The sequence below is a fragment of the Barbatula barbatula genome (genome assembly GCF_947034865.1).
Source record: "Barbatula barbatula genome assembly, chromosome: 17".
In the NCBI taxonomy this organism is placed as follows: Eukaryota; Metazoa; Chordata; class Actinopteri; order Cypriniformes; family Nemacheilidae; genus Barbatula; species Barbatula barbatula.
In genome coordinates this window covers 8,652,836-8,666,914 of record NC_136780.1, presented here as the reverse complement: position 1 = coordinate 8,666,914, position 14,079 = coordinate 8,652,836, and the positions used below count along the sequence as shown (strand labels likewise).

Genomic DNA, 14,079 nt, shown 5'->3' with positions numbered 1-14,079 from the left:
TGACTGGATCGATTTGGCCCTTTGATTGGCTGCAAGCCAAACCTGTAAATTACCAACGCCATGGAAACTGCGTCTTTTTCTCCTTTATTCTTTCGTTTTCAAATTTACGGTCAACGACGATGTACAAGGGTTCACGGAAATTAGGTTATGAAAAGGATCTGTAAACCAAAATTTAGCAGCATAATGTTGGTTTATTTGTTTTTTATGTTTAAGATGTGCTTTACTTTTTTCCTCTACAAAAACATTAATTGTCCCCTGGCTTTTATGGCCTTTTTTCAGCACCATAAATGTAATCATTCACACATTCTTGCAGAATCTGAAAGCGTACGACTTAACATTTTATTTGATCAGTAATGATTCTTAATTACCGCCTGCAAATCCAAAGGGTGAACGCTATAAAGGCTTTAATTGCCCCTCTTCTACATCTGTAAGAAATTAGTCCCACTGTATGTACCGCTCACGTCTAGGGTTTTATGACAGCGTAGAGCTCTCCGTCACCTGCAGCTAATAGTTTTGCCATTGCAACGAAGCACAACGCAGACAGATCCGCGCACAACACGTTGGGGTGTCAATTCCCTTCCTAATTCTATCAAATCGTTCTCTTGCACAAAAGATTTCCCTTTCCTCTCTCCATCTCTTCACATCTCATCAACCGCAACCACCTTAAAAAGGTGTGCTTATCTGTGGAATGGAATCTAAATGTGAAACCCTGGGCGTTACCCCTCTGTGGGAAATCCTGAAGCCACGTGATTTGCAGGGTCACCGCCGGTTCCTCCCCTACACTTCTGGAAAAATGTCAGGTGTATGGTTTCATAATGGTTGCCATTATAAACATTCACCAGGCCAAGATGGTGTTCCTCCCCTGTGGAATGCAAGCGTGCTGGCTTGCCCCTGCACGCTGAGCTCATAAGCCCTTGATAAGGCTGTGCCAGTCAACCACTGCCAACATGTCTGTCTGCCAAGACTTTGATGAGCGTGATACCTTCTCTCACCTTTTCACCCAATGGTAAAATGTATGAATCTGTTCTTTCTTTCATTGATTCTTTTAATTATTTTGACCTCCTCACTTTTGTTAAACCTGCAACAAACTCTTTATTCACCATCTTCAAGTTTGTAGCTTCTGAAATAACCTACCTTGAGAAATAAGATTTTTTCCACATTTGACATTTTAAATTCAGTCTTAAGACTCGTCTGTTTTTATTGGATGTTGTCAGTTTGTTGGTCGATTGGTTGGTCTAGGTGTATTGCACTCTTGCAATACCCATGTAAACACTTATTAATAATAACAATAATAATAAAGAGTTATTACTTTCGTCAAGTTGATTTTTGTGTTATGACAAACTTGGTTCTTCTGGCTGTCCTCAACATTCCCTTCTCACTCCCTCATATTTGACTCGTTTTTTTCCTGTTGTCCTCATATCGCTTTTAATTTATGTTCCTGTTTGTTTTTTCTCTTTTTTGCTCTCTTCAACACCTCGGTTCACACAGAACTGCTTTTGACTTCAGCTGCAGTGGGTTTTCATAGAAAACTCTCTGGCGCAGAGAAGCGTCAACCCCAGCTGTGTTTCTGTGCATTTTCTCCTGTCTTCTCTTCCTGCACGTGCCTCCACCGCACCTTCCCTCTCCTTTGAGATACCTTCTATCTGGCTCCTTTCTTCATATCTCTGCACCTTCCGTAAGCCCCCTTCTTTAAACCCCAACACTTGCCTCATCCCATCCCCTCATGCGTGCCTGTGAAGTGTGTCTGGAAGTGTTGATGCAATGCCGGGTTCTATACAGTAGAGGTTCCGAGGGCCCCTTGACATAGGCTGAGAGTACGGGCCGGGCCCTTCTGACCGTTCCCCCCACAGACACGCACACACTTCCCCCAGAACTCTCAACGCACAGCCCTGCTTTTATATTCTCTCTTTCTTTCTTGTCTCGTTCTTTCTCACCAGGATCCCTGCAGAGCCTCCTTTCATGTGTTTGAAGTGGAGGCCCTGAAATGAAAGGCCATGAAGGAGGCACGGATAGATTCGAGTGTGTGTTTTTAGGGGGGGGGGGGGGGGCGGGTGGATACAAGGTGTTGTGTACCTTTAGCTGTGGCTATGAGGTTGCGAGGAATACACCCCATAATCATTTTACCTTATCACATAGACGTCTTTCTTAATTCAAGGAGTGAGAAAAAATTGAAAACTCTGAAAACAGAAAAATGCTTTCCACCCTAAACAGGAACTGTCCTGAGCTTTGAAGTGGTAGGTTACCCAAAAATAAAAATTCTGTCATATTATGCATTCCAATCATGAATTACTTTCTATCTTCTTCAGAACACAAAAGAAGATATTTTGAAGATATTTTTGCAACTATTGACTTCCATTGTATGGACACAAAATCAATGAGACGTTTCTCCAAATATCTTCTTTTGAGTGCAACAGAACAAAGAGGTTTTGATCATCATACGAGTGAATAAATGACAGAATTTTTTATTTTTGGGTTACTATCCCTTTAACATCCCCCCTCTACAGCCCTTAGGAATTCTGGATGAGTTGTGCATCTGTCAGATGCACCTGGCACATGTGGACTTGTTGTGCCGAACAGAACCTCTCAGAGGCCTGCCAAAGATTAGCAACAGGAGTATTTGTGGTGCAGGGGAAACATGACATGAAGTTCACAACCTATCAGATATTCATGGAAAAAATGTGGGACGGTACTTGATGCTGTCTTTCCTTAAAGTAATCATGACAAGTGGTAAGGCAAGGGACTTGATGATGTCATATAAAAAGAAATGTTTTATAACCAGAGATTACATTTTCTAAGCAATATAAATATGTATAAATGGTCAGTTTTGGTTTCACACTGACATTGACTTAGATGGGATGTCACAGAGGACACTGGGTAAGAGTGTGGGTGGAAGACACCTGCACAGGTGTCAGGATGTCACGGTTTGAATGAGTGCTGTGCTCATACATGCAGCCCCAGGTGAGCCTGTGCTAACTCACTCAGTTGCAGGTAAAAGAGAATAATTCATCGGTGTGCATCAAGCAGCAGAAGAGTGAAACCAAGGAAAGAGGCTTCTGAGCTGCTTTGAGCTTTTTTGATGCTGTTTTATAATACCGTATCATGCGTGTGGACAGACTGCTAATTTCTCCGGTCGCCTGGAATGAGTGTGTGACCAAACGACAGGCGTTTCTGCTTTTCCACGGTGCTTTTTCTACACAGTAGACTCTTCGTCCTTTTTTTCCTCGTTCTTTTTTATTCCCTCTCACGGGCTGTTAGAGGTTTGTCCGCTGTCAGTCCGGGCCCCCGCGGGGCAGTGCAATAAACAGATCAATACAGCGGGCCTGTGCACATTAATATCTGTCGCGGTGCCTCCGACCCGATCACTCAGGGCCACACGCCAGCCTCGGAAATGGCCGCCGGCTCCCGGGGGAAGCGTCTAATTAAAAAAGGGCCAGAGGAGAGAGAGCGAGAGATGAGAGCGAGCGAGAGGAAGAGAGGGAGGCACGCGGACGGATTTTCTGTTTAACACCCTTTCATTAGAAAGCACGCTTCCTGTTGTGACCCTGTTAGTTTGGTAATGTTGGGAGAAGGTCTGGGCTGGTCGAACATCACAGAATCAAGGCAAAGACAACTGTATCTCAGATACTGACTCGGTTTGCAAATAATTATGAATTGTCTTGTATTGTATTACTTTTATCATGTTTGTTTTATTATATTTATCATATAAAACACTGATTAATTTACATTTATATATATCCCATAATGCTTAGCCTTCATCAATGGAAATAAGAGTTATTGTGTTAACCGTGAATAGTATATGATTTGAAACGTATTTTCAGGACTCATATCCAGCTAACATATCCAGCGATCAAATTCTGGGACTGAATCTGGACTTACTGTACTGCTTCTCAGCTGTATTGACAGATTTGGCAGTGACAACACAGATCGGACACATTCTTAGATTTAACTGGTCTGTTCCTTCCATTCGCAGAGCTGCTCCGGGCACGTCAGGAAGCCATGGCTGCCATCAGAAACCCGGGAGGGATGGAGGCCCACATCCCCTCTGCAGGCAATTCCTCCAGCCAGCGGCGTAAACAGGGTCTACCCCAGCACAGAGACGCACACTTCCCTGAGCGGTAAGACACATGTGCCTGTGATGTTCAAACTATACAGTGGTGTATGATGTATATATAATGGTACAATCAGAAATAAAAAATTCTGTGTCACAATAAAGCTGGTCTGCATTTGTCAGGTTTCCAATAACAAGTGCTGGACAGAAAACTGCTGCATGGCAATCTCAGCCAATCAGAAGCATAATAATCTCAGTTTAATATTTAATGCAGTTTGTGGAGTAGGATTTTCACTGCAGAAATAAAAACCAAGTGATAAACAACATGTCCTGTCACTTGTCCTATAAGGACACAGGTTTACTTTAGGGTTATCATTTATTTATTTAGCATCTGGTCAGTGTAAGACCGTTGACTGGAATCGCACTTATAACTTATTTTACTATACTAGGGGAAAGGAACACACACAGCTGTGTGTGTCTGTTAGCGTGTCTGTTAGTGTCTGTGTGTGTTTGGTTGATAAATGTCCCCTTTGCTGAGTGGAAACCTCCGAGGCACACTTTAAGACCACGGATACGGAAAGAAACGCCACGCTTTAAAATAACATGAATATTTTACATAAATAATGAAGCCAACATCCGACTGTAATGAATACTGCATGGACGCCGGAGTGGGTGACTGTCTGCGGAGAAAAGTAGAAAAATTGAATTATGCACCAAAGTAATGGAAGAGTAAAAATGGAAGTTGGCGCTAAGGCCACGGGAAGAGTTGAAAATCCACTTAATGGGATGTGCCATTGGGTTTGACCTCTGGGTATGACCTCTTTGCGTTCCCGTTCGATTTGATCTTGTCAGGAGGCATTTATAAGGCTCAGGACAGAACGGGTCGCTAGGACAACACACGCTGTTTCCCTCCCAGCAGCACCTCCTCCCCCCCAAACGCTCTCCCGCTCCCTCCCTCCTCATCTCAGCAAGGCCACAGCGCTCGCGGCGCTCCCCTCCACCTCCAAACAAAGCCCAGGCAGCGGGAGTAGGCAGGTAATTGCTTGTCGATTATTTATGTGGCGCGGGAAGCTGGAGGATCGATAATGGGCCGGCGAGGCGAGGCGGTAGGGAGGAAGTGAATTGGGAGGGGTTGCCCAGCGTGGGTGGGGGAACTCTGTTCGCCTCCTGGCCCAGCGCAGCATCATGTCAGCAGCTCAGCGTGCAGCTTTGACCAGCCAGCCGCCGCAGCTCCGCCGGCTCACGGTAATTAGCCACACAGGACCGCTGATGTTAACGAGGACTGCACACTTCCTAGGTTGAGGGTGAGAGAGGGAGGAGAGGATGTTGTTTTTTTCCGTGCTCCTACACAGTTTTTTTTGTACAGTGACTGTAACATTAAAAAGTGTAAAAAATGTAAAAAACATTTTGGATAGTTCGGACTTTAAATTCAAACTGAATGAGCTGCATACAAAGCCATTGTACCAACTATTTAAATCTTTTATTTTTATAATCTTTTTGAACAATGGCGTCTTTCATCAACTCATGGACAGCAATAGGTCTGCGCAGGCTTCAAGCTTTTAACACAGACTCCTGTGTGACATTGCTAACCTCTCAAAAAGCATCGACAGAGAGCACGTCAGGCTAAAACGGTGAGCCGGAAGCCATTGCTCAAGCTCACCTTTCCATCGACTCTTCATAATTGATTATCTGACGCCCATTAGTGGCTATTGTTAAAAACAAATCATTACCCAGATCAATAGTCCTGCAGCCGCGGCTGGCCATTTGTCTGGGTTTAAATGGCAGATTGCATTTAGGAAATCTGCAAGGCAAATCCTAATGTGTTTGGCATGTGGGGCAGCACAAGCAACAGACAGTGGTCTGGAGGGGGGAGGTAGAGAAGCAGTGGGTGAGCAAGAGCCTTATGCATTTTAATGTGCTTCCTGTGCAAATGTGTTCCCGCCTCGAGTCGTGGCGAAGCGGGCGCGGTGTGGCGAGCGGCTAATCCCCCACGCTCTTCTCATTAAGGGCCATCCTGTCAGCCCTGCTCTGCTACACACGCACACACTCTCTCACTCGCGTCTGGCCAGTTCGCACACGCAAACACACGCACACACATACTAGCAACCGTTGCTTTCAGGCAGCGAGCGACGCCGCTGCCACTCTGACAGGTCGTCACGCATGAGCGAACACAAGTGCCGTCTACTTGCCCTACTGCCAGATAGGTTGCAAGAGCTGGAGGGAGATCGACAGATAGAGAGAGAAAGAGAGAGGGCACGGCGGTGGAACGGAGGCGAACGAAGATGTCGAGGTAATTAAGCCAGTAAACTGAACAGCAGGCGGTGTGCTGAAAATGAGTGGAACGAAATTTGAACACATATTTTAAAGATGAAATTTGTCATTTTTGGACAAAATTTTTTTAAGAAACGATAGTCATATCGCTCAATGCAACAATACGAAAGAAATCACTCACTGCACCTTTATCTTAATTTTTACAATAATGCAGATTATATCGAATAATCCACCTTCTTTGCTCTCATTTTCCTTGCTCTCTCTCCCTATCAGTCTCCCTCTGTCTCGCTCTCTCAACATTATTTTTCTCTTCCTGTGGGCCAAAGACCCAGAGTGAAACGGTTAATGCTTGCCTCATTCCAAAATTGCTTCCTATAAAAGGAGAAGCACGTCTGCCGGGCACGTCTCCCCATGATTACAGCTAATTACTATCGAGCGGACGCCTCGCGGCCCCAGTCATGCAGCTTTAATTGACCGTTATTCATCTGTGGGCCGCGCAGGGCGGCAAAGAGTTTGGCAGGCCTGGCCAGCGCCGCCCGGGCTAATTGTGAGGCCTGAGGGATTAGGCCAGGTGATTACACACTTCACAGTGTAATTACATAAGCATGGCTGGGCTGCCGGCCCGACTCTCGGCCCCAAGGTCACGCGCTGCTTTCTTCCAGATTAATTGGAGCTGCCACAGAAGTGCGAGGCACCGGCGGAAAGCGGTTATACGATTAGCATTAACATTTCAACAGCGGCCCAATCGATCGATGATTTCCCCCCTTCGCGTCTCTCCGTACCTTTTCTCACCCCTCCGTACACAGACGTTCAGTCTCTTCCTCTTTTGCTTTGTTTTTCCTCAAGGTTGAAGAGATACATGGATGGCTTTGTTTAGAAATGATGTCAAAGTTAAAGGGATCGTTCACCCATGCATGGAAAATTTGTCATCATTTACTCACTCTCATGTAATCCCAAAACCTTACAAGTGCTTTCTTCCATCGATCACCAAAGGTGAATTTCTCAAAGAACATCCAGGACACTGTATAAATGTCTAAATAATGAAAGTGAGTTAAATCTCAATGAGAGTGGTCCAGTTTTCTTTTCTACAGCTTAAATGTAAAAATGATTTTAAAGGTAGAGAAAACTTGCAAACAAATCATACATACTCGAATCATTTGCTTATGAACTGGCCATAGAGATCTTATTGTCAATACTTTAAAGGGACAGTTCACCCAAAAATAAACATTCTGTCATCATTTACTTTCCCTCAAATTGTTTCAAATGTATTCATTTCTTTGTGCTGATAAACACAGAGAAAGATATTTGGAAGAATGCTTGTACCCAAACCGTTCTTGGCCAACAATGACTACCATAGTAGGAAAATATTAATCTGATTTGTAATGTAATGTTTCCTACTACGGTAGTCAATGATGCCCAGGAACTCTTCTTTCAAATATCTTTCTCTGTCTTCATCAGAATAAATACATTTATACAGATTTGGAAAAACTCGAGTTTGAGTAAATGATGATAGGATTTTCATTTTTGGTTGAGCTGCTCCTTTAAGTAGAGCATAGCGAAATACGCCTTCTCTCCCTCTCTCTTCAGATGCTTTTTTTTATCTTCTGTTTGGATGTTTATGTGTTTGTGTACAGCTGCTCCGCTCAGACTTTCTCCCCCTGGAGCAAGCGTTGCTCAGTCACAAGTACAAAGCAACCGCGCTGTTCTTTCGCCTGCTTTAGGCGTGTTGGGTTTCATTTATATTTATGCACGTGTGAGTTGGGGGCCTTCGTGAAGGGTTGCAGTAAATGGAGGGGCTTGTATTGGCAGATGAAGAGCATAAACCTTTAAAAAGACACCGCTGGATCTCCGGTGCATCATTGTTGCCTGGATTTCAACACATTGCCAATATCAAGTCTTTCCTTTGGCTCCAAGAGCAACCTGAAGAAATATCTTTCCTTTTATTCTCTACCTTCCCCTTCCTCTCATTTTCTTCTCCCCCTCCGGGTCTCAATAAAGGCGGTCACTGTATTGTATACGAACTGGCTCGTACAAAAGGAGAAAAATATAATTGAGGCTACGCGACACGCCACCTCTTTATTGCCTGAATGCGGCGGAGAGAGACAGGAAGAGGAGGGTGTGCGTGCGTGTCGGGGTGGAAGAGGAAGGACTGTGTTAATTATGGGTGCTTCAGCCTGTAGCCCGGGCGAGGCTGGGGGCCGCCCCAGCTGTCGGAGTATGACATGCTCTTATTGTGCATTCAGGCCTCATTACCGCAGTGGCAGGGCCGCAGACCGAGGGAGAGCGGGAGCGAGGGAGAGGAGGAGATGATGGTGGCGGAGGTGGGCCGGGGTGGGGGGGAGCCCAGGATACAAACAGCACTGCTGTCCGCAGCGTGACAGGACTGATGAGGGGCTACGGTGGCTCGCGTACGCCGGAGGGAGCGATAAAAATAACCGATGGAGGAGAACGTAGCATTACCATAACACTGCACAGCCATAGCACCCTCGTGAAATCCTGTATCATCATCACCACAGTGCCACACTACGTGCAAAACATTGTGAAACAGCCTGATCGTTTTACAACAGTAGTGATGTTGCGAGGAATGCACATATTAAAGCAATAAGATCTTGCATGTCCTCTTGTATTTATGATCTTGACATGTGCTTTCCTGTTAAAAATGTCCTGTTAAAGTCTTATTGTGAACAATTATTTGGTGCACATTTTTTAAAGAATATAAGATGTATACTGTATATAAAGTATATACCATGTATGTGTAATGTTGTGCATTTTTTGTGTTTGTGTGTACAGAGACATATCGCACCCTCCTCCATTGCTGTCCCTGCAGAATGCTCCTCACATTGCTCTGGGGCCTCACCTGCGTCCCCCGTTCCTGGGCATGCCTTCCGCCCTCTGCCAAACCCCAGGTGAGTGTCACCTCTGCCAGATCCACATAAACACAAATGAACTAATTTACACACAGAGCTTATTCATATGACTACAGACTATACGTCTGCCTGTGTATGTATATATAGTGTGTATAACATACGACTGGGATATACAGTATAATATACGTTACAAACGTTTTGGGACACTTATTCATATTTTTTCCACATTTCAGAATAAAAGTTCACTCATCAAATGGATTAACACGAATGTAACTTAAGGAATTTTGTTGTGATTGTCAAACATCTCAAATAAATCATAGCTTGTTATATTTCATAATTTTCTTTGTAGTCACCTTTTGTCGAGAATTTGCAGAAATTGGTTTTGTTTGGCAGAGTTTTGAGGTTGCATCCGAAGATGCATTTTAAACAATATTGAAAGAGTTCTGATTGGCTATTCTTTCTTCATTCTTCATTATTCAGTCATCCATTACAAAAACATTTCATTTTGTACTTCTTTTTTGATATCCCAAAGAAACATTCAGTCCAAGGTTCTCTGAAGAACCACCTATTTTTTACTTTTTAATTATCTGAAGAACCTTTTTCGCCACTAAGAACCTTTTGTAAAACAGAAAGCTTCGTCGGACAAAAGCTCTTTATGGAACCTATTTAGACAAAAAAGGTTCTTATATGGCAGGGGTTGGCAAGTAAGTTTGGTATCGGGCCAAAAAAACTAATTCACCGCTAGATAGCAGGCCAGAACATAGTCAAAGGATATTTTAAGAAATTAACTGATGAAAAATTGAACTACATAAGCCCACTTTAAAAATTATAGTTATATAAAATATAGTTATATAATTTTGTAACGTTTGTAAAGTTTTTTACACTCCTCACGTACTAAACAGCATTTTTTATTGCCTGCTGGGGTATGCTATTACGTCATGTGCAGAGTGATGTTAACATTTAAGCTAGCTAGATGGTGAGAGATGGATCAGAGATATAGCTTTCCTGTAGCTCAGTGGTAAGAGCATTGCATTAACTACGCAAGGTTGTGGGTTCGATCAATCCAGGGTATTTACAAAAAAAGAGGAATGGGAAGACATCTATGCATTCATCCTACCTAGTTTTGTGAACCTTTGAATTCAAAGCCGGTTATCTGCAACGAAGTTGTCGCTGCTTGCAAAGAATAAAAAAATCCGATGGCACCACGAGATGAAGCATGGCACCTACAAAAACAGCTGAATTTGCTTTGTTATTGTTCATGTGTTTGTGCTAAGGCCCCGTGTTATAAGAAAACGTTTAAATGCTTCACTGTTTGTTTTGCATGACGTCAATTTTAGAAGTGTGTGTAGCCCTCGACAGACTCCTTTGAATATATTTCAGAACTTTTCAAATTAAAAGCTCTCAATTCATTACAAAATAAAACATTGCTGCAAAACGTTCTCGTACTCTTATTTTGAAGGCAAATTCATATAAGACGTGATTGTGACGGATCTATTTCAGAACCAGCTGCGGGCAAAATAATCAAAATAATGCTGCTGGCGCGGGCCAGATATTATTGCTTATCGCCTGTTGCCGAACCCTGTACTATGGCATGGTTCTTATACAGTAATCATATAAAATATGAGTATAGTAAGGGCATTGTATTATATTTTGATACATCTCTGAATAGTACTGTACATGTGTGTTGTATTTAAACATTTGTTAATTTTTAAGGTGGTTTTACAGAGTTGGATAAAAATAGAGTATGTTTTCCTGTCTTTTAAAACAGATGTGACATTCTCTTGGTATTTTCCTATAGGCTATGGTTTCCTGCAGCCTGTTCAGGCTGAGATGTTAGCCCGTCAACAGGAAAGTCTTCGTAAACAGAACCTTGCTAGGTAATGCTGCACCTTTAACAAAGTTTTTATTTAGGAGAATTGTGGCATTTAAATGTATGTAGTACAACATAATGTAAAAGTATGTTGTGTATAGTTGAAAATAAAATCCTGATAGCCCATGGTCATGAGCTGTCATGGTACAGAAAGAGACGCTTAACAGTCCTTAACAAATGTCAAGTTTTGTATCAGTATACAACATGAGATCAGTAAGTAATGGCAGACGTGTTCATTTTTGGTCGAACTGTTCCTTTAATTGTTGATTCAGACAAAAGTAGTCTTGTTCATGTTATTGCATAATACTTGGAAAAGTTTTTTGACCAAGCTGTGGAGTGCCTTGCTAATCGCAGATTGTTCCTCCAGGTTGGAAATGTCTGCTGAGCTGTTAAGGCAGAAGGAGTTGGAGAACCTCCACAGGCAGCGACTACTGGCGGACCCGCTGGGCCTGCATCCCGGGCTCCCCGCAGAACACCCTGCCTTCCGCAGCCTGCAGGAAATCCCAGAGGGCCACCCGCTCCGAGAAGAGCTCAACCGTCGCAACGCCATGCTGGTTTTACGCCACAACAACAACCCATTTCTCTCCCTCAACCACCAGGGTGCAGCAGCGGGCACTTCCTCTAAAGACCTTAGCAACAGGAAGAGCTTGAGGAAAGGAGGACCATTCCGGGGAGACCGACAAGGGGGATCGTCTGAGACTAAAGAGATGCTTGGAGAAGGCTCGCGGGGTGAAGAAATGGAGGGGCTCGATGATGACATGAAAGACTCTGAGAATCATGCAGATCCTGAGGAACACCAGCCTGAGAGGATTTCCAAAGTGGACGTTCATGGTCTTAGTTCGGAGGTGTGCCAGGGCAAAGACATGACCAAGTCTGGTGAAGGGGTGAAAGAGTTGGGAGAGGGATCTGGAAGACTTAGCGCTCCATGTAGCTCTACCGGGCCAGAGTCACCGACCCACCATTTATTCACATCGGGACTGAGCAAAAGTGAGACCAAGTACTTGCCAGGTGGAACTATTCCACCTTTACCCACGCTGCCCTTCGCCTTTCCATACACCAGCCCTTACTTTCACACAGGTGTGTATAGCTGCTTTAAGAATCTTTTCTTCTAACTTTGTAAACACACTTCTCCTTTAAAACACATATACACACTTCCAGTTCTGTTGTTCATGCAGCATGCTCTTCAGCCTTAACTATCTGTTAAGGGAGTTGGAGCTCAAGTACTATTCCTTATCCTCAGGGATACAGGAAGAACGAGAGAGACAGTGAGAAAAAGACTCCAGCGTGCGAGCAAGCCCAGAGCAAGATTTAATGAAAAATAAGGCCCCTAATGAGGAAGTGACCAACTCAGAGAGAGAGAGACTGAAGTAACCCTCCACAAGCACTTGAGCAAAACCTGAACATACACAGAGCATACAAAAACATTTGCCTTACATAAACAAACGGACAACTGTGCCAACACACAAGTGTAGTAAAACTTGGTTAAGCAACATAAACAGTTGAGAGCAGAGCACAGTGCAAACCTGTTAACCACAATCTTTGTCTTGAAAAAAACAAAAACATACAGTATATACAGTGCTTGAGAACTACATTCTCTAACCATGGATGTTTGCGCTTCTTGGAGCCTCTCCATGTTGGCTCCCATATAAGAATATAATATGGCGTCATTTTAATATAAAATGGTTTGTTTGTGTTTAGTTGATGAAAGGAAGTCCTGTCCATCTGAGAATTTTAATATATTCGTATTTCTCCACATAAGTGAAGAGCAGCCTTAGCCATCTGAAACGCATTACCTGCGATCTCGATCCCAGCTGAGGACCTCCCTCAGGAAGGGGCCCTGCGGCTGACCTTTACTCAACTCCGTAATACACGGGGTCAATGACGGAGCTGTGCGTAGGCGCGAGAGGGGACACAGAGCCTTCTGTTTCTAATGATTTCTGCTTCCTCTCGGCCCACAGGCACCATGGGAGGTCTATTCGTGGACGGAGAAGAGACGGGTGCAGCCGAGGACATCAGCAAATGGAGTGTGGAGGAGGTGTGCAGCTTCATCAGCAGCCTAGCAGGCTGTGGGGAGTACACACAGGTGAGGACAAGAGCAGGAGCAGAGCGTTGGGACACCTCCTCCTCCCCTGGCTTTAACAGGGGCTACTGGAGATCCACAGCACTGAATGACTGAGTGCTGTCAATTTGTAAACGAGAACATTAGAGTGCCAACAGCTAGCTTGAGTAGTGTATTTTTAAAAGTAAGATGGCCGCTCTGCGCTGCTCTTATCTTTCTCACTCACAGCTACGTCGTCTCGCACATCACACCATACTGGATGTCTGGCTGTTGCATGCTCGACACATCACCAAAACCTCACCGTCAACCACAGGGCACCACATTTCACTGCTAATAATACGTGTGCATGAGCTTCTTCGTGTGAACCCTGTTGCATGTTGAGTGAGTTGCACGATGATGTACAAGAACACTAGAATTTGGTTTATTTTGTAAGCGTTACGTAAACTCATTAACCTGGTGGCCATAAGCAAAGTCATGTGATGCCATTTTTAGAATTTTGGCTCATGTTAAAACCCCTTAGAATAGTCAACATTAAAGGTCCAGTGTGCACGTTTTTGGGACGATCTTTTGACAGAAATGCAATATTATATACATAATCATGTCTTCAGAGGTGTATAAAGACTTTACATAATGAAGCGTTATGATTTTATTACCTTAGAATGAGCTATTTCTATATATATACGACGCAGGTTTCCTCACATGGCATTCTTCGTGTTGTTTCTACAGTAGCCCTAAACCAGCGTTTCTCAAACTGGTGGGGATTAGAGACGTGACAGGTGGGGCGCGCCAAACGGGAGGAAATGTTCCTTTTTATGCCTTATATGGAAACGTGAGATCAAATCTTCCGGAATTTTGTTTTCATGGTTACAAATTAAATTGTAGTGAGGTAGGCGGGGCGAGAGCCGGGAGCGTCAGCTGTACGCGCACCGGTCTGGTATCACGAAGGAGATTGTGAAGCATAAGT

The 14,079-nt window shown here is 43.9% G+C and overlaps 1 protein-coding gene across 3 annotated transcripts in view; it reads left to right on the top strand.

The window, feature by feature from the left end:
* The window catches only part of samd11 (sterile alpha motif domain containing 11), a 53,373-nt gene that overhangs the window by 34,191 nt on the left and 5,103 nt on the right, over positions 1 to 14,079 (top strand). For 2 of the 3 annotated variants that reach the window (XM_079478702.1, XM_079478704.1), the window contains exons 7-11: positions 3,971 to 4,115; positions 9,110 to 9,225; positions 10,985 to 11,063; positions 11,424 to 12,133; positions 13,015 to 13,139. In XM_079478702.1, coding sequence (XP_079334828.1) covers positions 3,971 to 4,115; positions 9,110 to 9,225; positions 10,985 to 11,063; positions 11,424 to 12,133; positions 13,015 to 13,139 — 1,175 coding nt within the window. The remainder of the gene's footprint in view (positions 1 to 3,970; positions 4,116 to 9,109; positions 9,226 to 10,984; positions 11,064 to 11,423; positions 12,134 to 13,014; positions 13,140 to 14,079) is intronic. The other variant, XM_079478703.1, reaches the window with a different exon arrangement.